The sequence below is a fragment of the Rhinolophus sinicus genome, linkage group LG02 (assembly GCF_036562045.2).
Source record: "Rhinolophus sinicus isolate RSC01 linkage group LG02, ASM3656204v1, whole genome shotgun sequence".
Lineage (NCBI taxonomy): Eukaryota > Metazoa > Chordata > Mammalia > Chiroptera > Rhinolophidae > Rhinolophus > Rhinolophus sinicus.
Genome location: NC_133752.1, coordinates 191749159 through 191773709, shown reverse-complemented (window position 1 = coordinate 191773709; position 24551 = coordinate 191749159). Strand labels below are relative to the sequence as shown.

The following is a 24551-nucleotide window of genomic DNA, read 5'->3' as shown; positions in this document are numbered from 1 at the left end:
GTGCCAGTTTTGCCTGTTCTTGAACTTCACATAAATGGAATTGGACAGTATGTGCCCTTTTATGGCTGGCTTGTTTCACTCTGTCATTATCTGGAAGATTCATCACGCCGAGTGCAGCAGCAATTCTTTTTCATGGCCGTGTATAATATGTACGCTAATATATGAACATACCACCATTTACTTATTCATTCTGCTGTTAATGGACATGTGCATTGTTTTCCGATTTGGGCTGCTGTGAATATTATTGTTCTAGTTATGTTGTGGCTCTAAACACTCACTGCTGCTGGATGTGCAGGTAGGAGTGGAAATTGGTCATAGGGTAGACGTGTTTAACTTTCTAAGAACTTGACAAAGAGCCTGACAACGCGTCGCCCACAGTGGTGATACAAAGGGCACTCCCACCAGCAGTGCGCGAGAACGCGTTCCCCACATCCTCAGACACTTGGCATTGTCAGTCCTTTTAACTTGAGCTAGTCTAGTAGGTGGGGAGTGGTATCTCAGTGGAGCACCTTTTCAGATTTTGGCCTGATTTTTTAGCTTGTCCAGGCAGCCCGGAGGAGTGAGTGGGGCGGGAGGGAGCCAGTGAGGGGGGTATTGCCACAGCCCAGGTGCAAGATGGGAGCCCCGAGTTGGCTGAGGCAGTCATGGAGGCAAGAGAGCAGTGACTATGGGCAGAGCTCTGGACTCAACTGTCTGGCTACTGGGGCTGCCATCCCATCTCTGCGTGGCTCAGGGGCGCTCCTTATCTCATGAGACAAGAGGCCTGACGCAGGGCAGCACCAAAGCTGGGTGATTTGATGGTTCAGGGTCCTGGTCCTTTCGGCTTGGCCACTTGTAACATATTGATAAAGCAAGATGGTGGTAACAGGGATTTCACCCGATGTCCAAAGGCCTCCCTTCCTCGTGACTCAGGAAGAGCAAGGAAAACCTTCCCTGCAGCCCTCCCCTGCCACCCAGACTTCCCACGGCATCTCAGCGGCCAGAACTGCACCACATGCTCACCCCTAAACCCATCGCTGGCAAGGAAATGGGGTCCATTTCCCCACACCCCCTGTGAGTCTTTCCCTGAAACCACCAGGGATGTTCACAGGGCATTTGCTCATGCTGTTCCCTCACTTGGAATGCCCTTCCTGATTTTTCCATCTAGAAAAGTCATATTTCAAAGCCACCTCCAAAAGCCCTTTGACCCATAGGCTGGGTCGAGGTCTCTTCTGGGTTCCCACAGCCTTTTGGGACCCAACTCCATGTGGCCTGTTTTAGTGGCCTCAGTGGGGACAGGGCCAGTTCTTGTTCACCTCTATGTGCCCAACCTGAGGTGCCCAAGAATTGATGGGTACAGCCATGAGGACGAGGCTGGCTCAAGTTGTCCTTCTGTCTTCATCAGCCACAGCCTTGCAAGTCAGACACCTGGACTGGGTCTAGGGCTACTCAGAAACGGGGCCTCTTCCCAGCCCTACACGTGGCCATGATCAGCACCACCAGCCAGCAGTGATGAGGCCCCACATCCACTGCCCCCACCCCAACCCCACCCAGGGCTGGATAGGACCTGGGGCATAGCCTCAATATAGGACTGGGGTAGAAAGGTACCCATTTGATGGAGAAGCAAATCAAGGCTCAGAGGGGACGTGGCTTGCCCAAGGTCGGTCAGGGGCAGTCTCAGCCCCTCCTCTTTCGAAGGCCTGGGCCCAGCACCTGCTCTAGGGCCTCTCAGACTCAGGTGCATGTGAATCACTGGGGAATGTGTTAAAATACAGACTCTCGGTCAGTAGGTCGGGTGGGGCCTGCTGTTTCTAACAAGCTCCCTGGTGGCGCTGCTGGTGGAGGTGCTTGTGTGCAAACCCCACGTGGAGCCTGCTAGAGGAAGGAGATTCTCAGCTCCACCCTCAGAAGCCCACAAGCCACCCTCTAGGAAGGGTGGAGTGCTAGGGTGGGGGGCAGGGGATTAAGAAACCCCAACTTCCATAACGCGCCCTGCCCCAGCCTTGCAGGACACCGGAGTTGCTGGAACATTTTATTAAGTTAAGAAGGCTGATGGACCAGGAGAGAAATGCCTTCATGGGGCGGCTCCAGCGCCTCCACGCCCAGCACCCCCTCAGCGGAGGAGGTGGGGCCATGGGGATAGCGGCTGGCTCCCTCTGTCCATCTGTCCCTCAGTCCAGAGTCCCAGGGTGTGAGTCCCCCCAGGGCAGGAAGTAGTTAGTGGGGGGTAGGGTAGGAGGAGGGTAGCTGGCTCCTTGCCTCTCCCACCAGAGTCAACGCTGCCATGGCCGCTTCTAGACCCGGGGGCAGGGCCATGAGTCCAGAAGCCCAAGCAGGAGGCTGGAGACAGAGGGGGAGCCAGTATTGGAGGCACACGTCCACCAGGAATTGCTTTTTAAAAAGTACAAAGGGTTTTGGGGGGGGAAAAAAAGAAAAAAGTCTATATAAAAATCTCTTCACATATAAAATCCTGAAGAAGGTGCAAGGTAAGACCCAGTGCGAGGGGCGCGCTCAGATACGCAGTGTGTGTATGTGTGTATGTGTGTGTGTCTGTGTGTGTGTGTGCGTGTGCAGTGTGTGTGCCTGTGCGTGTGTCGTGTGTGTGTCTGTGCGTGTGTGGTGGTGAGTGCACGTGTAGCCCACAGAGGGTGAGAAGAAAGCTTGGCTTCTGACTTCCATCCAGCAGGGAAGGAGGGCAACTGGTCCCCTCGGGCTCAGGGGTCTGCAGCGGGGTTGGACCATATGGACCTGGAAGACAAGAGAGGGGCAGCTGAGGGCTAGGGAAGCCCCAGCCTCAGCCCTGAGCCCCAGCGTGGCTTTGGCCGGGCAAGGGGAGGCCGTAGGTCCTTCCAACACCTCTTGGTCCCAAAGGCTGGACCAGATTTCCTCTACATCTCCTCCGGGCTTCTCCCCAAAGACTCTGGCGCACAGAGCGGCCACTAGGAAATCCACAGGCCTTGTCAGAAAGAGGAAGCTGTCCTTGATGAGTGGTGTCAGAGTGCGAAGCTCAGTGGAAGGAATGGCGGGAGTGATCAGTGATGAGTGCCTGCTGCAGAGTCTGAAGTGGGGCGGGCGCACAGGATTTGCCACCCCAGCCTACGCAGATCAGCCAGGGGCCGTCAGCCCTGAGCAGAGGCGTGGACTCATCAGGCTGCGGCTGTGGCACTGTGTTAAGAGGTGCCGCTGTCACATGGGGGCACATGGCAATAATCAGATCCCCAGTGACTTCCCCACCTCTGCAGAAACATGCTCAAGCTTATAAAGCAGCCCTGGCTGAGTCGGACTAATCCCCACAACAGCCCCATGTTGCTGGTGTCACTGTTCTCATTTACAGAAAAAGAAACAAAGGCCAGGAAAGGGAAGTGCCCTGGGCCTGGTGGCCCAGCATATCGGGTGGGGATGAGCCTTGAGCTCACAGCTTCAGGCCGGGTGCCCCGCCCGGCCTCACTCCTGTCTGCCTGGTGGTGCCGGCCCGGTGGCACCCACCTCTACTCGGCCACACTGTTGCGCATCGCCTCCTTCTCCTGCAGGGCCGCCATGGCAAGGCGCAGGTGCTCCTTTAGCTGCTCGATCTCCCGCTCTGACCGCGTCTTGATGTGGTTCAGCTCCACATACACGTCCTGGTACTTTCCTGAAGCGAAGCGCTTGTCCTAGGGGGCAGGGAGGGGTTATGAGGGCATGAAGCCCTCCCTACCTGGCCCTGCCCACCTGGCACATGCCCACCGTGCGCCCTGCTGGCCAGCACAAAGCAGCCAGGCCCCTCCACAGCCCTCATGGCCTCGTCCCTCCTGGTGGCCCTCCTAGGCAGTCCCCAGCCCTGGGCAAACCCCTCCCAGCAACACCCAGGGACACAGGCTTCAGCTGCCTTTGCATTCTGCTCGAGAGCTGAGGCTCAGGAAGGTGAACCTTTTGCCCAAGATCACATGGCAGCACGTGGCTAGGATGAGACCCAGGTCAGCCTGCCCCAGTGCATGGGCCTTTTCCATGAGTCTGGCTCACACATGCTCCCAGAGTCACAAACACACAGAGCGTGTCAGACACAGGGACAGGGCACCAGGCAAGCCAGACTTACAGATCCCGGCCTTCCCAACTGATAGCAACGCGGCTTACTCCACACTGGAATGCACGTTCCACGTGTGAAGGGATTTGGGCCCTTTTTGTTCACAGCTGTCTCCTAGCATGTGCCTGGCATGTAGCAGATGCTCAATAAATATTTGCTGAATAAATCAAAGCAAGTGTGGCCTTGAGCAAGTCACGTACCCTTTCTTAGCCTCAATTTTGTCTGTAAATGGGGATAATGACACCTCCGCGGGAGAGGCACGAGGAGTGCCTGGCACAGAGCAGGTGCTCACAGGATGGGGCATCCAGATGGAACCAGAGGGTCCCCACCCACAGACACCTCGCTTCACCTGGCTGGGACCTACCTTCTGCATCATCTGGAGCTCGTCCCGGAGGCACTGCACCTCCTTCTTCAGGTACTGAAGTTCATTCTCCTTCACTCGCAGCAGCACCTAGGGTCATGGGTGCCAGGCTGATCCAGGGCCAGAAGCCAGAGCTATCCAGCCCACCGCACCCTGCAGACTGGCTTCTCCCTGCCTCAGGCCCCTAGAATTCAGCGCCCAACGTGCAGCGCCCAGGGACAGACTCCTCCAGGAAGCCCTCTCTGATTTCTCCTTGCTCGCTCACCCATGTCCAAATCAGGTTCTCAACTTGAAGGCAAAGAAGACAAAAGGAGGCCATAATGTGGCCCTACTCTGAACCAGAGAGGCTGGGACTCCCTTCAGACTATCTCATTAAACCCTCCCCAAACACTGAAAGCCAAGTGTTGCTATCTTGACTTGACCAAGGAGACAGGTTCAGCCAGACTGGGGAGGCTTAAAAGCTTAGACTCTGAGGCCAGAATACCAGGTACAAATCCCAGCTCCCACAGCTGACTAGCTGTGCGTCCTTGGGCAAGGTACTTGACCTCTCTGTGACTCAGTTTCCTCATCTGTAAAATCAGGATAGTAACAGCATGTACCTCCTAGGCCTGTTAGGAGGATTCAGTAGGTTAAAATGCAAAGGGCTTCCAGAAGTTCCAGGCAGGGAGTAGAGCCACATATAAATGTTTATGTAATAAAATATTTTCTCACTCCCTTGTCTCCCAGTAAGAAGGGTGCTAGCTCCATTTTACAGATGAGCCCTGGGGCTCAGAAAGGTGAGGCGACTTGTCCTGGTCACACAGCAGGCCGGTGGAGGACTGGGATGGAGGCGCTGGACTCTGGCTGCAGCAGTGCTGGGCACACAGTAGGTGCCCTTCCTGGCTGTGCTGGCATCTCCTCACTGGGGCCCAGGCCCTCAGGGTCATGCTGCAGGGCAGACCCAGCCTATCGGGTTCTCGCCCCACGCCCAGGCCACGAGGACTGGCTGGGCTGCCTGGCACGTCACTCACCTCCAGCTCACAGGAGCTCCGTTCGCTGCGCCCACAGCTGTTGCCCGTTCCCTGCGAGGCGATGAAGCCACGCAGCCGGTCAATCTCGTCGGACAGGCGGCCATGCAACTCCTGGGGGCGGTTTGGGATGGTCAGTGCAGGGCTGCTGGGGCCACCCATGCCCACAACCCCGGGGGCCAGCCCCACCTGGTTGTGGCGCAGTAGTTCCTGGCCCTCCTGCTGGCAGCGCCGCAGCGTGTGCTCGCGCTCCTCGGCCTGCCGCGTCAGGGCCCCGATCTCCAGGCACTTCTGTGAGTACTGCTCCGATAGCACCTGCAGCTCCCGCTTCAGCGCTTCCACGTCTGACCTACCCAGGGCAGAGGGTGGCATGAGTTCGCTTGCTCTCCGCCAAGCTCGGAGTCAGGTCATGGCAGACTCAGCAGCTCAGGACTCCTGCGTTCCCGCCCTAGTTGTGCCTTTAGCCCGCTGTGAAGCTGTGAACCTGTAACAGACTCTCTGGGCTGCAGGTGCCTCCTACATTAGGGGTGGGTTGGAAGAGCCCATCTCTAAAGCTTCCATAGCCCCAACATTCCAGAACTGTGCTCTGTGGCAGGGAGGGACCCTGAATGGCTGAGGGTAATACTGCTGTTCAGCTCTAGGGGACACTAATGAGGGGAAGAGGGTGGAGGCCGAGACCAGCTAGACAAAAAGGGGCTTGAAAAACTGTATATGTGGATGGCATGGAGGTCTGGCTGCGGCCCCGCTGGAGTCTCAGCTAGGGGCAAACTGAAGTGTCCTTCTCCAAGGGGCCTCAGCACAGGTCCTTGACTCATAACCACCAGGTGGGCAGCTGGGCCCCTGGCTCAGAGGGAGGCCCAGCCCACAGAGCCCAGGACCCAGGTGCCATCTTACTGATGCTGCTTCCGGACGCCATCTGGGCCCTGCTGGAGACTCCGTGTCTTGCTCAGCTCGCGGCTCAGCTCCTCCTGGTAGGCTTTCTTCATGGCTTCAATGGCTGGAAGCAGGGCAGGAAAGCGGAGGGAGGTTGCAGAGAACAGCTTACCAAACTCGGCCTCCTCCAAGCATCCACATGTACCGTGGAGGCAAGAGCAGGGAGTGGTATGCAAAGAGCACCGGGACGAGCTGTGTCACGAACTGAGTGGCTTTGGGTAAGATGCTCGACCTCTCTGAACCTCTCTAGCAAGGGAAGATAACAATCTGTCTGATGGTCCTTGCTGGGGAGACACCCCAGTGTCGGACCACTGGTCCCTCTATTTAGTGATGGCTGGGTGAGACCCCACCCAATGCACTGGTGGGTCCTTTAAAAGGTCCATCTGCCTCACCCAGCCTAGTAGCCAAGACTGCAGGCTTAGCAATCGCTACAAATCTAGGTGACTTTGCTCAGGGGACTTAAACCCTCTGTGCCTCAGGTCTTTCATCTGGACAGCGGGGATAACAGCACCTTCTCTCCTGAGTTACTGGAAGCTGTGTGGAGAGCATTTAGAACAATGCATGGCACACACACGAGCTCCCGTTGGTTTATTTTTCAGACTGTGAGCTCCCAAGGACCGAGTCTCTTTTCACACTCACACAGGGTTGTTGTGAGGATTAAACAAGTCTTCATCCATCATCTTATCTATAATTCCAAAATGCAAAAGCTCTGAACACTGGAAATTTTTCATAACTCTTTTGGTGACAACCCTGACCTGAATGGACACAAGGCTATTTGAGGTCATTATCCCATTTAAATATGACCTTGACAAATTTCACTGCAAAAACCTTAGTGCTAGATTTCAGGATAAAGTCCAGACCCTGCTGTGGTGGGTGGAAATCTAATACACGCACTGGCTTAGCTCCCAAAAATGCAAAACGCACTGGCCCCAGGGTCTGGGATGAGAGACATGGACTTGAGTGTGTGAGGCACTTGGCAGGTGGTAAGTTCTGGATCATGTGACTCTTTCATCATTTCCATTATTCTACACCCCCCTGGAGGTACCCAGGATGTGCCAGGCATACACAGCAGGTGTGCAGTGGGCAGAGAGACGGAGGGAGTTGCCCAGCGTCTCGGTCAGGCAGTTGGATATTCCTGTTTCTGGCTTGGGAGAGAAGAAGGTGGGATTCAGACCATGGCTTTAGAGTCAGAGTGCTGTGGGCTCCAACTCCAGCTTCTGCCACCTCCAAACTGTGCCATCTGGGACAAGTCACTCACCTCTCTGAGCCCGTTTCCTCATCTGTGAAATGGGTCACTTCCTCAGGCACTGCAAGGACTAGGGTGCTCACAGGGGTACTGGAGCTTGGTAAATGCTCACGCCATTCCCCACTCTCCCCAGGGTCTGGCCGGTGTCCAGGAAGGTGGCCCTCTATGAGAACAGGGTCTGAGGCGGACCCGTCTCTCCCCCAGCACACGGCACGGGCCTAGGCATGGAGTGGGAGCTTGTAGTGTGCGTGTGGCCTGGGGGGGACCCCCCAGGGACTGCAGGCCCCGAGGGAGAGCAGTCACAACCCATGAGGTGTATGTCTTATTGTTGACTCAGTTTCCCCTTTTCAAGTAGGGTCAGAGGCCAGTTCTGGGGGCTTCCAATCCCTCCTGATCCCTTATTCCAGTTTGGCACTGAGACTCCCACCTCTTACTTAAAGGCCTCCGCAGTTCATTTAGGAGAAGCCTCAGCCTGGAGGCTCGTAGGCCCAGCCCCGCTATGCCCCTCCTGCCCAAGGTCCTCACCTGAGGCCGTGGCTGCTGTCTCCTCGGCCAGGAGCCACTCCTTCTCCTGTTGCAGCCGCTGCAGCTCCCGCTCGTGGTGCCGCTGCAGCTCCTCCATTACCTGCTGGTGCGAAGACTCCATCTCTGCCAGGCTGCGCTCGCACGCCTCCTGTGGGCGGGAGGCCAGGGTGTCACGGGGCTGCCCCCATTGCCTGGGACAGTGGCCCTTCTCCAGCCTGAGGTGAGAAGCCTCAGGGGCAGGCCTACCTTGATCCAGGCCTCACCACCTTTCCCTGGAGCCGGGCGCAACCAGCCTGCACCTGCGCCCATCCTGCCCTCCACTCCCCCCATCCACAAACCTCACCCTGTCACTCTTCTACTCCAAATCCTGCTGAGGGCCCCTATCCTGAAGGGTCAAGTCCCTGTTCCTGTCTGACCATTGTAGCCTCATGCCTGGCCCCCTATAGTTATAAAAAACAATTCACCACATGCTCACATCGCTGAGCTTTAGCTCATGCTATTCCTGGAACATTCTTTTGCACCGTTCTCTTCCTGGGTAATTCACTTGGCCTGAAGCCCAGTTTAAATGTCCTCCTAGCTTTGTCTCTCTCCTGTTTCCAAAGGCTCTGCTTCTGCCAGGCCATAAGTACCCCAAAGACAGGGAAGATCTGATCCAGCTTAGAGTCCCAGGGTCCGGGCTGGCTGACATGTGGCAGGTGCTGAGAAAGTAAGCTAAGATTGGTAACTTATCACAGAACGGGGCCGATGGATCAGACAGGACAGTATTTAAAAGACTGATAATACCCACTGCTAGGAGAGTTGCTATGACGGGATGCGTGGCGGCAGTTTGGTGGCATCAATGCATTTTTAATGACCCCATCCCTTGACTCAGCAGGTCTCCTCCTAGGAATGACCCCACAGAAAGTCACAAGAGTACAAAGGCTCTTAGACAAGGGCATTCCCTATGGCAAGGTTGGTAACAGGAAAACGAAACAATCTAAATGCCTAACAGGGAACCTTTAAATAAATGATGGGATCAATCCTTACAAAGGACCCAGACAGCTGTTAAAAGACAGAGCCACCCACGTGGACTGTTGGGGAAAGCTGTCCGGAAAGTTAGGTGATGAAAGCTGGTTTCTGACAATATGCATGGGGTGATCCCCACACAGAAACAAAACGCATGGAGACAGATGTCCAGGTACCTATATGCAAAAACACAGGACAGGAGGGAAGGTAGGCAAGGACACTGTCGGGAGGCCGAGCTCTGGCCCCCAAAGACGTCCGCGTCCTACTCCCCAGAACCTGTGAATGTTACCTTACACGGCAGAAGGGAACTGATCTTGCTAATCAGATGACCTTAAAACAGGGAGACGATCCTAGATTATGTGGGAGCCCAATGTAGGCATGGGGTCCTCAGACGTGTTAGAGGAGGCAGGAGAGCAGAGAGGGAGAAGTGACTGTGGAAGGAGGTCAGAGTGACGTGAACGCAGGACTTGACCGTTTTGCAGACTTTGAAGATGAAGGAAGGGGCCCTGAGCCACAGAACATGCGCAGCCACCAGGCGCTGGAAAAGGGGAGGGACCGCAGCCTACCCGGAGCCTCCAGAAGGGGAAGCAGTCCTGCAGGGCCTGGATTTTAGCCTGGCAAGACCCATGCTAGACTTCTACCCTCCAAAACTGTGAGACAATAAACAGAAAACTACACAGATGTGCTCAGATGTTAACCTAGGTGACCCCTGGCGGGAAGCAGGCAGGGAAAGGAGACTTCATGTGTTTATGTCTAATCTTTTGTTTGAATTATCTTTGAAAATGTAAACCTATTTGTTATATAATTTTAAAATATTTAAGATAATTAAAAAGGGAAAGAGAAGAGCCAGGGAAGGAACCGAGGCACAGAGGCACAAAGGCCCATGCCACAGGGCACCTCACAGTGGAGGGGACGACCCTCACCCCTCCAGCAGCCACACCTGGGGGCTGCGAGCGCCAGTTTGGGGGTCTAGAGCCAGGCCTCCTGGATCCTGGTGTTCTAAGTGGTGAGCAGGGGCCCACCTGGGCCTCTGAGCCTGTCCTGTGTGTCCCCTGAATTAGGACAATAGAACAATAGAACATGGCTTTGGGGTCCCCCAGACTGGGTCCTAATCCTGGCTGTACAATGGAGTAAACTTGAACAAGCCCCTTCCTCTCTCTGAGCCTCAGTCGCCTCATCTGTAAAACAGGCCCCATTAAACCAACTCACAAGGATCCCTAAGGTAAGCCAGCACCCACCTGCAGAGATCACCCACCTGCAGAGATCAAAGAAATATGGGACGTGGGGACCTGTTCTTAACGGGCCAGATCAGGCAGGCAGAGCTGGGGAGGCTGATGCCAGGAGGTGGGACCAGCCCATAAGGAGGGGCTCCTAGAAGGTCAGGTGTTGCTTTCTGATCTACCTTCCTGAAGGCTTGAGGTGTCAAGTGCTACCTCTGACATGGATCAAAATGGATACAGAAATGTCCGTGGCCCTCACTGCCATAGGCTGGAAGGGTCCCCTTTGCTAGAGAGGCACTACAGCCCCTGTAGGTGGATCCCCAGTCCCCCCAGCTGCTGTCCTATGGTGGCAAACCCCACCAGCTAAAAGAGAAGCACCCACTCGGCCAGAGATCCCACGCTGGGGGATGCCTCCCCAGCTGTCACCTCTCCAGGGTCCACTGAATCTCCAGCTGCCTCCTCCGGTGCCTGAAGTGGGCACAGATGGCTCAGCTCCTCTTCTCTGGCACCCTCCGCATCGTGGCCCACTCCTCCACTCCCGTATTCTGCTCTCTGTTTCCCCTTTATTCCCTTCTCACCTCCCACCCCAATTCCGCCTGCTCCCCCTGCCCATCTCCACCTAGTAGGGCAAATGCTGACAGCCCCTGGCATGTCCAAGGGGGCGCCTGGGTACCAGGAAGCCTGGATTGCAGGCACAGGTCTGCCTCCATCCAGCTCGAAGTTTTTACCTCCTCTCTGGGCCTCAGTTTCCCCATATGTAAGCTGAGAAGTCAGAGAAGTGCTTTTCAAGCTTCATTTTAGTGACAGAAACTTTTCCAAAGGAAATCTAATGCAGGTTTTAATAGTAAAATGGACGACGACGGAGCTGCTCTGATTATAGGTGGATGTGAATGGACCAACCCCGAAAGGCAGCCCCTGGGCATCTGAGGCTCCACAGAGCACAGCTTGAAGCCCACTGGGTGGAGGTCTCTGAGGTGGTCTCAGCTGCCTCAAACCCCGGTGTTGGAGCCCACCCTGCCTGGAGATGACCCCCCTGCCCCTTCCTCAGGCCTCAAGGGAGCCTTTGACAACACTGGCCCCTGCCCTGTCCCCTGTCCCCATGTCAGGTGAGCCCCCCGAGCTAGCCCTCCACATCAGGCCAACCCCCCTAGGCCCTGGTCTCCCTTCAGCTGAATGTTCTATCAACTACTCAGCCTCAGATGGGCCCCCTGACCTTGACAGCAGCCCCAGCCTTAGCGTCCCTGGGGGTCCCCTCTGCCTTCTTTGAACCCAGTCACCCAGTCCTGAACTCTCCTCCCTCCCCATCCTCCTACGTCCCTTTCTCCTTCAATTATCATCCTAGCTCCTGACACTGGCCTTGTCCCCTCCCAAGCCCCCCTTCACGCCAACATCACCTTCCCGATGTCACTGGCAGACCCCAAACCACCTCAGGTGTGCAGGACGAGATCCCAAATCCTTGGCTTGGCAGTGGAGGTCTGCAGGATAGGCCCCCATTGGCCTTCCACCTCCCGGCACAGCCCATGCCCCCACCCCAGCCCCGCCCAGTGCTCAGCCCTGTGCCTGCCCTCAGGAAGCCTTTCCGAGAGCGCTGCACAGCAATCTGCCCCCTGGGAAAGTCTAGAAGGCCCCCCTACTCAGAGTGTGGGATCCCAGCATCCTTTTCTGCTTCAGGCAATGAATGGTGTGTTGACTAGAGGCAGCTGACTGTCAAACGTTTAGGAATTCTGTGACGCAGTTGTTAGGCACAGCCATTGTGAAAAATTATATAAACTTATAATTAATTACATTAAAAACAAAGCTGATACTCAAAATTCATCACTTCTCAATTAGTTCACTGCATTTTATTAGTAGCTATGCTGTCGAGGTTATCTATGTCTTCTGCATCTGTATGGTGGAAATGCGCTATAATGGTGTGTACGTGTCTTCCCAACTCCGTGTTCAGGTCCTTCGGCCACGTGGGAGTATTTCCACCACGGACATTGGTAAACGTTACAAATTAGGACTTGATTTATTGTTCTGTTGATTGTTTAGACTTAAGCCAGTGATGAGAAAATGCTAATAACGTAGATTAAAATTAAAAGTGTGCTGTATCTGATATTCACATTGTAAATAGAACAAAAACCTGAGGAAATACTCTTCAGAAAATATTCTCAATAGAAGACTATTATCCAGTTCAGCAAAGAAATTGCTCATAACATTAACCAAGTAAAGTTTCGACGTGTCTTCTCGTCTTACTCATTAACATAAACAAAAATGTCAACCAACATTCATGTTAGAACGACACTCGTTTGTTAGTTCGCTGTGGATACAAGCATTCGGAAAAACCAGTGGAAGTAGTCTGAGAAATTTCAATTTGCTATATAGAATTCACAATAAAAAGTATTATGTAGTTTTTATTTGTAAGTTGTGTACTAAACATTCTTTGTATCAGTAAAATTTATAACCACATATGTAACATATTATCTTATATATGTATATATATATATATAGCATATGTAAGTGTGTATGTATGTACACACACGTATATTTTCTGGAGAGCTACCTGTTTCAGTGGTGACAATCAAAAGTGTCTCTAGACACGGCCAAATGTCCCCAGGGAACAAACTCAGCCCCAGTGAGAAATGCTGTCCTACACAGACCAAGCTCCCAGATCCCACAGACCACCTTGTAAAGACCTCAGCCTGGCAGGCACAGGCAAGATTTCCTGCTTATGGAGCACCTCCCAGGGGCCTGCCCACTGGGTGCTCCCACTCCCCACTTCCCCAGGGTGGTGTGGGGAAAGGGATCAAAATGCAAAGTGTCACATTAGGGCAGTCAGCCAGACCCGAACTCAAATTCCCTCTGACATCTACGGGTCGGTTGACCTTGGGCAAGTTACATAACCTCGGAGTTCAGTGGTCTTGTCTGTAAAATGGGCACAGTGCTCACGTCTACCCACTCAGGACATTCAATGAGATGATGCATGTCAAAGGCCTCACAGGGTTCTGGTATACCCAAAGGGTTCCCAAAATATTAGCTGTTTTCTGAAAACATGGCAACCAGAAAGCTGTCCCCATCCCCCACAACACAGCTCCTCAGCCTCACCTGCGAGATGTAGCCTGGGGGGACATGACCATCGTCCTGGGACCCGGGTGTACCCTGAGGGGCTTCCCCTTGGACACGCCACGCCTCCAGCTGGGAACGAAGAGACTGGACCTGTAAAGGGAGGAGGTGAGGTCAGTAGGGGCCTGAAAGAGGGAGGAAGGTGGCGGGAAGCAGTGAGGAGCTTTGGGTTTGAGAAGGGGAAGCACCCTGGTGGGGACGTACAGGAAAGGGCGTCTTTCCAGCTGTTTCCTGGATGGCAGGGTCAATGACCCAGAAGAGCTTTGACCCAGAGCAAACTAGAGAGGGCTGCGAACAGGACACTGCAGTGACATATATTTACATTACGTAGGTGGCAGGGGAAAGGCCTTTGAGCCTCAGCTTCCCATCAGTAAAACTGTGACGAGGTCTACCCTATGGGACCACGAGACAGCTGAGGATTACACAGGGCCCAGCACAAGATGCTCAATAAATGGTCTTCCCCTTCTCTTGCCTCTTCCCTTCTCTGTGGCTGCTGAGGGTAGAACTAAGAAGAAAACAAGGCTTGGGAAAGCAGATTCCCGTTCAGCAGTCTGGTGTCAGACAGCGGATCAGGGGTGAGCTCCCCTATGGACATGCAAGAAAAATGCTACAGCAGGACTGCAGGGATAGGAGGGTGTTGGTGGGGTGAAGGGGTTCCCAGAAGCCAGCTGTGAGGCCTACCTCCTTCTCCAGGGCCTCATGGTTGTCACTTGGGGGCCCCGGGCGCTCCCCGCGGCTTTGATTGAGCAGGGCAGTGAGAGGCACCCGTTTGTTCTCCCGCAGGGGCAGCTTCTCCAGCTCCTGCCACTTCTTCTCAATCTCCTCGCTGAGCCGACTCTGCTGGTCCTCCGTTAGGGGGGCGCCCAGAGCCCGGCGCGGCCCCTCGCCAGCCGGCGTCTCCGTGGCCCTGCTGTCCACGGACTCGAACCATTTGCGTCGCTCCTCAGAGCGCTGGGCCAGGTCCCGCTCCAGCTCCTCCTGCTTGGCCGGACGGTCAAGAGTGCGAGCCGGGGTGCGGGCCCGCTGTGGGGACCCTTGAGTCAGCGGGGAGAGCTCCACGTAGTCCAGGGACAGCCGCTGTCCGTCTGCCTTCCGAGGGCCGCCCCGGCCGATGACCTCGGAGCCCATGCGCTGCTCCCCTGCCTTCAGGGAGCCCTTCTGGGTGCCGTAGCTGTGCAGCGTGTTCTCCTTATTGCAGTCTGAGAGCCTAGGGTACCAGCAGAGACACATCAGGCAGGACCTTGCCCACTCAGTCCCGAAATAAGCACCTCTGCAGTGCCACCTGTGTGCCAGGGCCTGGGAATGAAACCCAGCGGAGGAAACCACCCAACCCAGAGGTGAGAACTAGAACCTCATCATTAACACACTCTGGGAACCATCCCAGCTCTACCACTTATCAGCGGAGGGACCAGGATAGCTGGCTTCCCTCTGAGCCTCAATCACTCATCCGTAATACGGGAAAACGGTATTTCTCACAGGATGGATATGAGGACGAGGTGGGCGAATATATGTAAAGCGACCAGGAAGCCCATGACAAGGGAGGATCAAAGTATTATTACAAAAAGTGTGGTTTGAGACAAGGTCCTGGGTTCAAGAGGCTCACAGTGGAATAGAGGAGATGTCCGTGGTCGCTGCCGAGGAGGTGAACCCTGACTTCTGGGTACACAGGGCGCAAATTGTGGGGACTTAACAACTGTGGCAGAGCTTCTCTTCTTCCATAAAAATAGCTGGGTACATGATCACCCAGCCCAAAACTATACTTCCCAGCATCCCCTGCAGCTACGTGTGGCCATGTGTCTACATTCTGCCCAGTGGGAGTAAGAAGTGGCACCCTTTAAAGGACTGGGTGTGACCTGGCCTGGTTACTGTCTGGGACTCCAGGAGACTCTAAACAATTCCCTGAACCAGAGGCAAATCTGTAAGTTGAGGGCCTCAGAGCTGCCAACCAGGCCTGGACTACATACTTCTGGACCGTTCTGGAGAGAGCAATAGACCTCTCCCTGTTTAAGCACTGTGTTTGGAGCTTCTTTGTTACAGCAGCCGAGCCTATATACTAAGTAATAGTCCGGCTGCATTGTGCTCCAGTTCACAAAGGGACACCGTATATCCTCATAACACTCAGCCCGACACATGCTGACATGAAAGTGACTGGCCTCAGGTGGAACAGCCAAGCTGTGGCCAGACGGAGATTCACGTGCTCAGTGCCCCACAAGACTGTTTCCATTCCTGCTGCCCTGCAGCCACAAGTCCCAGACCCCATGGGCATCCGGGGTTTATACTGGGGGGAGGGGGGCTTTAACACCAGGTAACTCAGCCCTCCTGCCACTCTATCCACCGTGACCTCGGGAGGAGTAAGCTCCCTACGCAGACTGCCGAGCCATCCCCTGTCCCTAACACAGGATGAGACATCGCTCCCAGAGCACAGATAATCAGCCACCTAGGAGGGGCCTTTGACTCACCAGCACCTTCTCCAAAGAGCTGAGGCCTCGCCCCACCCCTTCAGGATGTGGGGCATATAGAGGGATGGCAGTCAAACCCCAAAGCTCTTAATACATTTCTGGAGGACTGCCAAGCATGCTCACTACCCTCTCCCCATTTTGTTGACAGAGAAACTGAGGCCCAGAAGGTACAGCCACAGGGCCCCCAGGTGAGTGCCAGAACCCCACTCAGGAATGCAGGGTAAGTGCCTCCCCAAGGCCCCAGTTCAGCCCAGCACGTACTTGGTGACGTCTGGGGCTGAGGTGGGACGCACGGTCTTCCTCAGAGCCTCGATCCAGTTCCTCCGGATGCCCGAAGTCATTGCCGACAAGGTATACACAGCATCCTTGGTCTGCAAGTCCACCCCAGAGGGAGGTTGCCACGTGGCCAGTCCCATGGCTCCCTCCCCACTATGGACCCCAGGGAGGGCAGCCCTTCCCTCCTAAGAGGGGATCTAAGGTCTTAAGCCTGGAGGGAAGCAGAGGGTGCAAAAACTCCTCTCCACTAGCCTTGGAAGAGCCTCGCTGGCTCTAAGATCTCCCCAACATTCCAACTGCCCCTGCCAATGATACCTGGGATTTCCCCAGATATGCTAAGTGTTGGCAGCAGAGATTCTGACTGGCTCTGAGGACAACGTCTCTGGATAAACAAGTGACAAAAGCCAATCTCTGATGGAGAGCTGCGCTCCACACCAACACCACCTCCAGGGAGCCCTCCAGCCATGCTGCCCCCCAGCCGCATGCAGCCTCACATGGATCTGGAAGCCGTAGTTGCGCTGCACTGCATACTCGGTGACGTCCGTGCAGGAGCGCAGGTCAATCTCGCCATCCAGCTCATCTGCCTGCAGCAGGAAGGTCACGATGGTCCATGCACTCTGGTGACCCTGCCCAAGCCCCCCAAACCCCCGCCAGGGTCCCCTGCACCTGATGGGGGGACGGAGCCCTCCCATCTCGCTGTCTCACCTCCTCAGCAGTGGAGTCCCTGTAATATTTGAGGCTTGAATCAGTCAGCACAAACCAGTGTTTCTTCCACTGTGAAGGAGAGACGGTGGTGAGCGGTGGGGAGGGGGGCTGCAAGGAGGACAAATGAAAGAGTATACGTGTGCTACTCTGCGGGGACCCTGGGCGCTGCCAGGTCAACCATTCTGCTCACAGTAGGAGCCTGGCACCCTCCTCTGCCCTGCGGAAGGGCAGGGGTGGGGGACGACAGGGGACAGCGAAGTCAGAAAATCCTCATTTGAAGCCTGGCCCTGTCTGAGCCCCAGGGGCAGCAGCATCTGTGACGTGGGCGAAGGTGTCGTGACCGGTGTCAGGCCAGCTGCCCAGCAAGCCAGGGCCCAGAACTTCCCAAGTTATTTTCCACATGCCCCTCTGGATCTCCTCAGTCGCCAGGGACAGGTCTCCTGGACAGCGAGACTGGAAAATGGCCCAGGGGCGGCGTCTGAGCACTAGTCGTGTTCTGTTTCTCGATCTGGGTGCTGGTTACATATGTGTTCAGCCTGTGAGATGCATTATCTGTACATTTATGATTTGGGCACCTTTCCACAGTGCCTGTCTCTGCTCCAGCCAGCGTTAGGCTGGCAGGACGCATGGGAAAGGGGTGGAGGTATCAGCATAGCCTGATATTAAATGTGACAAGCTTAGCCCTCCCCTGGCTTCCGGCCATTCACTGGAATGCCAGTCCGAGTGCACCCATCGCCAGGGTCAGGGCCTGGCACCCAGTCCCCGCCATCTTCTGGGCTCCCACGCACCACCAAGCCCTTTCGACACTGTTTGTTATTTCAAGCACTTAGTTTTTATCCTCAAGAAGATGGTAAGTTTTCAAGGATGTACCAGGATGACACTTTCTACTTCTTTCCACACTGCCTCCCCCAAGAAATAGGGTTTCAGCATCCAAATGACCCAGGTGACATCTCTTCTACCCTTGCTAGCTGTGTCTTTAGTTAAGCTCCTCGACCTCTCTGAGCTTCAGTCTTCTAAGCCTTATCGAGAGGTTAGGAGTTCCTAACCCTCCCTGGTATGTCTCTCATGGCACTTGGCGTAGGCTCAGGCACTAATTGTTGGGACTGTTCCAAGAGGGCGGCCCCCAAGAGCACCACCCTGCTCTTACCGAGTGACCTGAGGTGTCACTCAGGGCCTCAACCGTCCCTCTGTAAAGCGGAGCGGGGGTTCTGCACCAAATGATCCCTTTGGCCCCTCCAGGCCTAGTCTATGACTGTATGACATGGGAGCAAGATGGAGCTTTGTGGGCCCCTGGTGCCCCAGGTTCTAGGCCTGGGTCTGCCCAGGTGCTGCTAGGTCCTGAAGAGAAGGAAGTCCTGTGGGCCTGTCTTCTGTCTGTGCACCAAGGGACCGGGCTGGCTGAACTCCCAGGGCCCTTTCAGCTTGGACATTCCAACACCCCGTGAAAAAGAATGAGTAACAGCCAGTTCTGGGTGGGGCCCATAACCTCTGCCCTCCACAGACCCTGAGTGGGGAGGGCGGCAGGGGTCACTGGCAACGTGCCAGGCCTTGTGTGAGCCTGGAGCGCAGCCACCAGAGGACTGGAGAGCAGGCAGCGGGTACGGAAGGCTGTGGGCTGGAGGGAAAAAAGCATGTGGGTCGGAAACACAATGCGATTCCCTTTGGCTCTGAGCCCTCCCGGCATGCGGGCTGCATGCAGACCAGAGCCGTGAGCGCATGCAGGGCAGGGGCGGGGAGCCGTCCTCTCCCAGGCGGGACGGGCAGGAAGCCAGCTCCTGCTCCAGCCTGGCAGCCGAAAGGGTAGAACCTGTAAAAGGCCACTGTCCCTTCTGGTTCTAAGGACGGACACACTAAAGGGTTATTACTGGGGCCCTAGCAGGCACCAGGGGCTACGTGGGAACCTTCAATGACTCGAGCTCTGTGACTATTATCCACCCTAGAAAGAATCATCATTATCCATTACGCCCCTGAGGTTAGAGGAAGCTGTGACTCGACCAATGGGGCCCCAGGTTGGTGAGACTTCAAGATGTCTCTAAGTCTCACCTCCAGGGTTAGAGGCTGCATGACTGAGTTGTTGGGACTCTGTGAGTGTCTCAGGCCAGATAATCTCTGTGAGCTCTTCCACCACAGAACCTTGGATACCCAGCAGGGTTGTCAAGAGGTGGGAGGGCTAAGAGGCTCTTGGTGAGAGAAAGGGATGGGGTGCAGAGCCTGAGGGGCTAGAAGGCCCCCCTCCCTGGTGACTCCAACACTGCAAATTGCTCCAAGAAGCCTCTGACCTCCCACCCACAGCCAAGGCCCTCTCTCTGACTGGAAAAGAAACACTCCAGCCTCAGGATTCCTATTCTGGCCTCCACCCTGGACCTCTCCACACTGAGGCCAGGTTCTCTGAGGCTGCACCAGCCAGGAAAGCAGCTCAGCCTCTTGGGCTGCCCTCAAGGACCCTCCAGGGCCCCGCAGCAAGCCAGACCCCTCCCCTCCGCTTCAGCCCTCCTACCTCTCCGGGCACGTCCAGGATTGACATCCATCCCTTCTTGAAGTTGAGCAGATCAGGCTATGGGGAGATGAGGAGGCACATGAGTCAGGCCTAGCGGAGAACCCAATGGGGCTGGGGAGGAGGGGTGCTGTGCCACCCTGGCCCTGAGTCCTGTAAGACTGAAGGCCTGGGAAGCCAGGAGAGAGGGCTGAGGGCCCAGGTAATGCCCCAAGTCCAGGCAGGCTCCCCAGCCACTGAGGCGGCCTTGACCCCTTTCCCCAACATCCAGCAATCTCTGAGAGCCAAGAAGATGGGCCAGACGACTGGCGCATCCACCAGAGCTGTCCAAGCTCTCCTGTCACCAGCCTACTTTGTCACCCGAGAGTGGGAGAGAGGAGGCCCAAGAGAACGCTGCCTGTAAAGAGACCCTTAGCTCAGAGAACAGGCCGGACCAGCAGAGCGAGCGAACCATCCAGGTCCTCTTACTGACGAGGCCCAGGTCGCTCACCAGAAAATGCCTTACTGCTCCCTCCCACCCCCAACCCACTGTCCCTCCTGTGGTCCAACCAGCCCTGCCTTCTTCTGTCTCCTCGAGACCCTGGAAGATGGCACCAGGCATAGGTCCGAGATCCTCTGGTCCCCACTAGACCTCTGGAAAGGAGAGTCTTGGCAAACCCTACCTGCCAGGTGCTGCCCAAGGGGGCACGGCCCCGGGGTCTGGGGGCTCCCAGCTGAAGCATGTTCCACAGGGGTCTACGGGCTATGTACCCCCACCTAGGCCTAGATGAAGAAGTTGCTCATCCAGGCATTTTCTCTGGACAGGTCCATCCGGTGAGCGCCAGCTACCAGACCCTCCCCGCCCGCTGGGAAGACCTCTCTCTAGTCTAGGTCCCAGTCCCTCTGCAGAGTCTCAGCTCCTGCCCACTAGCAGGAGGGAGAGCAGGGCGGGCCAGGTTGGTGGGCAGGGAGGAGGTGTCCACCTGTTGCCATGGCTCTGAGCCCACCTATCAGCACCCACATCGCAGCCTCATCAGGCCAAGGTGTCTGGTTGCGTGAGGGAGCGGGTGGCATGGCTCAGTGGGGTGGGCAGCGAGGACGGCAGCTGGAAACCTGGAAACCAGAGCCACCTGACCTGGCCACCTCCCCTGACCCGCCTTTCTCCCAGGGAGCCCCATTCTCCTCTTCCTTAGGTGGAGGAAGTGGTCTGAGGTGAACTTGGGCCAGCAGCCTGGCCATCCAGAGCCATCCCCAGCCATGGCCGTGGGACCAGGACCCCTGGATCTCAGCAGGCCAGCAGCGCTACCCCTGCATTACAGCCCTTCCCTGCATACTTGTCTGAGGGAAGGGACACAGGCTCTGCTCAGACCTGAGAAACCCTGGGGCAATGTTCACCCTATCTGCCTTCCATTCTTCCCCGCCCTGTTCCCCAGGTGTGCAGGAGGCTGCCAGGCTAAGACTGAGACTGGGAGACCAGCAAGTCACCTGGTCCACCTGCATTCAGACTGGGACCTCCGTGGCCCCAGGGCCAGGCATGCTGTGGCCAGACCCTTGGGAAAACCTGCTAAATAAATATCCACCTTCCTCTACCCCTGGTCTAAATTTCTGGGCTTTGGAGGCTGCCCCATCCTCATCCCCTGGCCCTGAGGAGCTAGGCTTTCTGGCAAGACTCACGGAGAGCACCTCAGGAGGAGCAGATGACCCAGCCAATAGGACTGGGCCAGGGCCAGAAGATCAGCCATTGGCTTCCAGAGGCTGAGGAAGGGCTTTCGGCGGGAATGGCAGGCTGGGACCCCAAGGGCTGCCTAGGAAGTGGCGTCACAGTGACCTTCCTCAGTCACATCCTCTCCCTGAGCCCAGCTGCGAAATGTGGTAAAGATGGGGGGGAGTCCTGCCCTCCCCCAAGTTTTAGGAGGACTGAATGTGTCACTCATGGAAAAGCCTAGAGACCCTCTGGAAACTGGTACAAACATATCACACACCATCAGGCACGGTGACCTTGGGAAGAGGAGGCTGTCAATGTGAGTTTTTAAGCTGCTGGCAGGGGAGATCCTACAGTCACCTGGGACCCCCCCACCCCCACCCCCCGCCATGGGTCCAAAGGTCTGATAACCTAAATCCTTCACACTGCACCTCCACACAGGGCTTCTCAGGCCTCAAACACCTTCCCTACACCTACAGGAAGCCCACTTTCTCCTTTCTCCCTTCAGGAGCACCGATGGGCTCTCATAGCCCATCCTCCCTTTGGCCACAGGGTCTGCACTGCCTCCGGTCCACCTGGACTTTTGACTCGTCATCCTCTAAGCACACTCTGGCAGGGGACACAGGCACTGTTCTAGAACAGGAAGTCAGCTGTGAACGAGAGATGTGGCCCCTGTCCTGGTGAGAGTCAGGAGAGAGACAGACAATAAACAAGTGAACAGGTATATAATTTGATGCCAGGCAGTGGCTGGGGAATGAGGCACTGGGGCAAGGCTGTCCTGGGCTCCAGCGAAAGGGGGTGGAGTGGATGCTGACTGGGCCCAGCTTCCCAAAGCTTCCCAGCATTTACCCATTGCCACTTGATCCAAACAGATCCCTGAGGTCAGGGAGATGGGGCCGGGACAGAGGGCAAGGGTGTGAGGAAGGCATAGGAAGGACACTGGCCTGGAGCAGGCGCAGGTGGCTGCAGATGGCGAGGCTGAAACCAGCAAAGACTGTCAGTGGTGATCATCAGCCTCCTCTGTCCCAAAACCTTTCACGGCTCCCCAGTACCCTGACCAAAGCCCAAGCTGCTTTTCCTGCCTTTGGCTGGGCTGCTTTTCTCCCAAGCCCCTTTTCTGTTTTTGCCATTCCCCAAACGTGACCACCAGCCTTTGTTCACACTGTTCCCTCCCCCGGTCCATCTCCATCTGACAAAGTCCCACAATCACAGGAAGGCTTCTCCCACCAGCAGGGACATGCTGTCCCTCCTCCTAGCACCCCACAGGCTACTTTCAGCAGCCTTCCCCTTGCTGAGCATGTGCTTCCTCAGAGGCAACTGTGTACATTTCTTATCTCGCCCCAGAGAGAAAACTGGGACAGCCCTGGATACCAATTCGGGCTCAGCCAGAGCCCAGCTGTGTCACCTGGTATATGTTACTTCACCCCTCCACACCTCAGTGTCCTCATCTGTTAGATGGGGGGTTGCCATCAACCTCAGAAGACCAACTCTGATAAAAGTGAAAGCACCCAGTTCAGGGCCTGGCAGGCACCCAGTGGGCATTGTGACCACCCTCCCCGGGGCTTGGGGGGCAGGCAGGACACTGGCTCAGCTCCTCCTCCCCACAATCCTCCCTGCTCTCTGACTGGGCAGGGGAGGCTGCTGAGGACAGGAAGGGCCAGCAGGGTGGTGGCAGGATGTGCGGAGGCTGAGGAAGTCCAGGCAGTGGCCAGGTCATCATACTCACAGGGGCAGGGGCCCCTCTTGCCAACCAACACCACCACCACCCCACCAGGGCCCAGCCCACTCTACTCAGTTGAGGAAAGGGGACAGACCCATGCACATACACACCCTGCTCAACTCCCCTCTCCCCACCAACTGTCGGAGCCTCCCTAAGGCGCTAATCAGAAACCAAAAGCAACCTTACCCTTCCCTTCCAGAATATCACAGAGCCTCACTGACCTGGAAAGAGGCTACTCCTTCCCTTACACTCAGGGTAACTTGGGGCAACTCATCAAAGTCTCTCCCCAAGCCTCAGTTTATCTGACTGTGAAATGGGGATAATTGTGAACTCAGGGGTGAGGCTCAATATAATTAAGGCACAGGTATTGATGGAGCTAGGGTAGGGCTCACCCCCAAAAGGCACAACCCTGTTCATCTTGTACCCGACCCCCCACTCGCGGGCTTGTCCCACCCAAGGCCACTGCACCGCTGCGAAGGGGCAAGCCTGGGAGAACATGGTATCCCGCCGCTTCAGAAATCCCAGGATGGGCTCCCAGACAGAGTGAGACGCGGCTGCCTCTTCTCACCCACCCAACCTCCAGCCAGCGCCCACACAGGTGGGCAGTCTTCCCAGGCCCGGGTAAGCGCGACCCATCTGAACCAGAGGGTATCTCTCTCCAACCCCGGGCAAGACCCCAGACCCAGGCCAGGCCCATCTCCGCTCCTCCCACGATCCGGAGCCCGGGGAGCCCCTACAGATCTCGCAGCTTGGGGTAATCAGGTCAGGTCTTCACCAAGGAGGCTGGAGAGGAGGTAGTAAAGGGCCACCCTGAATCGATCCGTGACTGGTCCCGCAAAGATGAGGAAGGGCTGCCCGGGACGGGGCGATCCCATGTCCTCAGGGTCGCCCGGGCTCCTGGCCCGGAAAGGTGAGGAGGAGGCTGGGGGAAGGTGAGGTAGGACGGCCGGCCCTGCCGCTGGGGTCGCCCAGTCTTCCGGCCGAGACCTCTCGCCTCCGGGAAGTGAGGAGGGAGCTGCCCAGGAGGGGAGAGGCTGGGCTCGGGCCGTCGCTCTCACCCCCACCTGGGGCGCGGAGGGGCTGCCCCGGAGGGGGGGTGTCACTCACCGTCATGACGGCGACCCGGGGCGGCGAGAGCAGAAGGTAGAAAGGTGGAAAAGGCTCTCGGGTCGGGCTCAGGGGCGCGGGAATCCCGCCACCGCCGCCCCTCTCGGCTGCCGGCCGCCACTCCTCCGGCCCTTCCCTTCCCCGGCGCTGCCCCGGCCCCTTCCATCCGCCCATAAAACTTTTTTTTTTTTCAAACTTCCTGGGAGGACCTGGGGGGGCCAATGAGCGCCGGGAAAGCCCGGACAAACAGCGGCGGGGGCGGCAGGCTGGCCAATAGGAGTGCTGGACGGGCCCGGAGGCGGGGCCTGCGGCGATGGGACGGGCGCGCGAGGGCGGGCCAAGCGAGCCCATAGAGGCGGGAGGAAGGGAGGGCGGGTCCGGCTTCTGCCGCGGGCGCGCTGGGCGGAAGGAACGGCCTCGCGTGCAGGTGACTCCGTCCGGCCACGGAGCTGGGGTGCCGGGTGTGGCTCCCACGTCGCCCCCTCCACGGCTCCCTGCCCCAGCCCTGAGCCGCCGGACACAGCGATGGTTCCACTAGGACTCAGCGCCTGGGTTTGATGGGGACGTGGGCAAAGCACCCAGTACTAACAATTCAGCGGGTCCCATTCGCCAAGCGCTGCCTGTTACCTGTGTAGTAGACTTTCGTCCTCACCATAGACCTGACAGGAAGG

The 24551-nt window shown here is 56.5% G+C and overlaps 1 protein-coding gene across 1 annotated transcript; it reads right to left on the bottom strand.

Moving 5' to 3' along the window:
* Window positions 1–1998: 1998 nt before the first annotated feature.
* LOC109458923 (TRIO and F-actin-binding protein) lies at window positions 1999–24069 on the bottom strand. The gene is made up of 14 exons (XM_019752965.2): window positions 23881–24069; window positions 19376–19432; window positions 16879–16947; window positions 16668–16757; window positions 16159–16268; window positions 14120–14645; window positions 13421–13531; window positions 8112–8259; window positions 6302–6404; window positions 5597–5756; window positions 5411–5521; window positions 4404–4490; window positions 3466–3629; window positions 1999–2727 (listed from the first exon to the last, which is right to left on the bottom strand). Exons 1-13 carry the CDS (start codon window positions 24052–24054, stop codon window positions 3468–3470), a joined length of 1908 nt encoding a protein of 635 aa, XP_019608524.2. The 5' UTR covers window positions 24055–24069; the 3' UTR covers window positions 1999–2727; window positions 3466–3467.
* Window positions 24070–24551: the final 482 nt, after the last annotated feature.